Source organism: Mus pahari, chromosome 10 (genome assembly GCF_900095145.1).
Source record: "Mus pahari chromosome 10, PAHARI_EIJ_v1.1, whole genome shotgun sequence".
Taxonomy (NCBI): domain Eukaryota; kingdom Metazoa; phylum Chordata; class Mammalia; order Rodentia; family Muridae; genus Mus; species Mus pahari.
This window is the reverse complement of record NC_034599.1, coordinates 5,201,212-5,204,820: the sequence shown is the minus strand read 5'-3', so window position 1 is coordinate 5,204,820 and position 3,609 is coordinate 5,201,212. Positions and strand designations below refer to the sequence as shown.

Here is a 3,609-nt window from a genome sequence, read left to right as displayed (position 1 = left end):
CTTTCCCAATCTGTTGGTGGCCTTTTTGTCTTGTTGACAGTGTCTTTTGCCTTACAGAAGCTTTGCAATTTTATGAGGTCCCATTTGTCAATTCTTGAATTTATAGCACAAGTCATTGGTGTTCTCTTTAGAAATTTTTTCCCTGTGCCCATGTCTTTGAGGCTTTTCCCTTAAAAAAACAAAACAAAACAAAACAAAACAAAACAAAACAAACTAGCAGTCTTTGTTTCTGCTGGTTCTCACTGCTTATAATTACTCCCAGACAGGTCAGAGGCTGTCATTTCTTTTCTTTTCTTTTCTTTTCTTTTCTTTTCTTTTCTTTTCTTTTCTTTTCTTTTCTTTTCTTTTCTTTTCTTCTTTTTTTCTTTCTTTTTTTTTTTTTGCACTCACTGATAAACAGATATTTTTTAATGGTCTCTGTTTATTTCTTCATTTCTTTATTTATTAGATATTTTCTTTATTTACATTTAAAATGCTATCCCTGAAGTCCCCTATACCCTCCCCCCATCCTGCTCCCCAACCCACCCACTCCCACTTCTTGGCCCTGGCATTCCCCTGTACTTGGGCATATAAAGTTTGCAAGACCAAGGGGCCTCTCTTTCCAATGATGGCTGACTAGGCCATCTTCTGCTACATATGCAGCTAGAGACAGGAGCTCTGGGGGTACTGGTAGTTTATATTGCTGTTCCACCTATAGGGTTGCAGACCCCTTCAGCTCCTTGGGTACTTTCTCTAGCTCCTCCATTGGGGGCCCTGTGTTCCATCTGATAGCTGACTATGGGCATCCACTTCTGTGTTTGCCAGGCACTGGCATAGAGAGGCTGTTATTTCTTATGCTTGCTTATTTGCTTGTTTTTTCTTTTTCAGGACCATGATTGTCCTGTTGGCCCTTGATTTTCATTTTTAGGTACTACCTCCTGATACCCTTGTATTCTTTTTTAATGAGCCCTGGTTTCAAATTGCCACATTGTTCTTCTTTTCTTTCAACACAAGGCAGAGATTCAGTTAACAGTTTTAATATTCATATTATAATGAGTGTATTATTTCTGACACAGGTAGTTTAATGCCACTGTGTCATTTGTATATCTTTGTTTTCTGAGTTTGTAGCTGGTTATGATTTCTGTTTCTCCCCTTTTCCTCTTTCCCTCCCTCCCTCCCTTCCTCCCTCCCTCCCTCCCTCCCTCTCCCCTCCCTTCCTCCCTCCCTCCTTCACTCCTTCCCTCCCTTCCTTTCCTTCTTCCCATTAGTCACCTATTGTGATAGGGTTAATTTGCAGCTTGATAAAATCTAGAGTCATCTAGGAGATGGGCCTCTGAGCATTCTTGTGGAGTATTATCTTCATTACTTTAATTGAGGTGGGAAAACCTGCCTGCCCACTGTGGGTGGCATCATTCCCTAACTGGGACTCTAGTGTAGCAAAATTGCCGAGGAGCAAGTGCTTTGTTGCTTTTGAGTTCAGCCATGATGCGACTAATAGATTCACTCATTTTCTTCTCCTACTTCCTTGCTTGATGGATTTAGCTGGAACTGTAACCTAAAATAAACTCTTTCTCCTTTACGTTGGGTTTGTCAGACCATTCTATCATAACAGTAACAGAAAAAAGACATACTTGACCCGTCAAACCATCCAACCTCATTCTGTCAACTCTCTCTATTCAAAGGAAGTTTAAAAAGCACTATACAATTGTACTTTTAGTTAAAACTCTCTATTTTGAGATGTTTTTCTTAGCATATTGAAATTATTTATAAGGTTGGTAGGTGGGTTTCTTTTCTTTTCTTTTTATTTTCTTTCCCTTTCCTTTCTTTTCTTTCTTTGGTTTTTCAAGACAGAGTTTCTCTGTTTATCCCCAACTCCCCTGGAACAAAAACGTAGATCAGGCTGGCCTCCAACTGAGAGATCTTTCTGCCTCTGTGTCCTAAGGGTTGGCATTAAAGGTGTGTGCTACTATTGCCCAGCTAACTAAATTTACATCTATCTATCTATCTATCTATCTATCTATCTATCTATCTATTCATCTATCATCTATCTTACTGTTTTCTTTTCATGTCATAAAATGTCTTTCAATATGACACTTTCATACACTTATGTAATATATTTGATTCACATTTTATTGCCCTCTTTTTTCTTCCTCCACTCTTTTGGACCCCCTTCTGTCTTATCTTTTGAATGCCCCAATGAATTTCATTCGAGTTGTTTAGAAGATCATGAGAAAGGGATTGTTCATAGGACCTTGGGCACTGAAGAAGAAAATATATTTCCCTCTTCCTCAACCATTATCAAATCCATGGAATGGGTGGGACCTTGCGACTTCCATCCCTTTCCATGATGAGGGTTGCTGGACTTAATTTTGCAAAATTTTGTGCAGCTATTGCAGCTCGTCATAACTGCCATATGTTTAGAGTTCAGGGCAGGTCAGCAACTCTCCCTCCCGTGCATCCCCGTATTTCCATCTGGTCTTACATTCTTTCTGTTCTCTCTTCCATGATGTTCCTGAGATAACAGAATTTAGTGGGGGACTTTGCAATACTGAACACTACTAAGTATAGCTGTGCATTATTACATTTTATTAGGCATTGCACATGTGTGTGCCTGAGTGTATGTGTGTGCATACGTGCACATGTATGCATACACTCATATGCTCATGTGTATGTGTGAGGTCAGAGGAGAGTGCAGAAGATATAATTTTCCATTATATTGCTTTGAGGTAGTGGTCCCATATGTTCTGTATCATTTTCCCCATCCCAGCACAGTGGTCACAGGCATGTGTGGCTGTGCCCAATTTTTTATGTAGGTGCTGGAGATCCAAACTCAGGTTCTCAGGCACACACAGCAAGTTCTTTTTACCAATAGAGTCATCTCTTTTGCCTGGCTTATTACCTCTATAGATTTGAAAAATGTTTTATACCCACAGATCACTGTTGAAAATGATTTAGGACTATTTAAATATACATTTCATACATTAAATATATAATTTATATTTGTTTTAGGATCATTATAGACAAACTTATAGACTTTAATTTTAGTTCAAAGAAAAACAAGAATCTCTTCCCCACAGCCATTAGTCACTAGTGTCTTACTATGTACATGCTTTTATGGATATACAAACAAAATCACATACTATAAGATATACAGACGAAGAACTAGCTTCATTGTAATGTTTGCTTCGACGTCATCAAATATTAGCTCTGAAAGAGGATCAATGCCTTTCTTTCTGTCTTGTTTTTAAATAGCTCAGTCACTGAAAGAATTCGCAAGGCTACTTATTGCTGTAGAAGAAGAAAGGCGCAGACTGGTAAGTTTGTTTCTTATTTCTTGTGAATCTTGCTTTGTCTGAGCATGTCTGAAGAAGGTGTAAACCTGAATTAGATATCCGTATAGCATCTCACAGACAGAAACACAAAGCAAATGCTACATGTAATTTTGACAAGATTTGAGACTGTAATTTCTACTGTTGCTAATAAGATAACTAATGTTTAATTCTTTCATTTGCCCAGCAGATATAAATATATTCACTTAACTTCTCTCTTAATCAATGTGATTATGAAAATTTAAACTATTGGGGAAGCTTTCTTTTTTTTTTTTTTTTTTTTTTTTTTTGAGATTTGTTT

At 37.7% G+C, this 3,609-nt stretch overlaps 1 protein-coding gene across 4 annotated transcripts in view; it reads left to right on the top strand.

The window, feature by feature from the left end:
- The window catches only part of Arhgap42 (Rho GTPase activating protein 42), a 243,793-nt gene that overhangs the window by 83,432 nt on the left and 156,752 nt on the right, over nucleotides 1–3,609 (top strand). For 3 of the 4 annotated variants that reach the window (XM_029543298.1, XM_029543297.1, XM_021206545.2), the window contains exon 3: nucleotides 3,232–3,293. The exons of the other annotated variant lie outside the window; for it this stretch is intronic. In XM_029543298.1, the coding sequence (XP_029399158.1) occupies nucleotides 3,232–3,293 (62 nt within the window). The remainder of the gene's footprint in view (nucleotides 1–3,231; nucleotides 3,294–3,609) is intronic. 4 annotated transcript variants of the gene reach the window in all.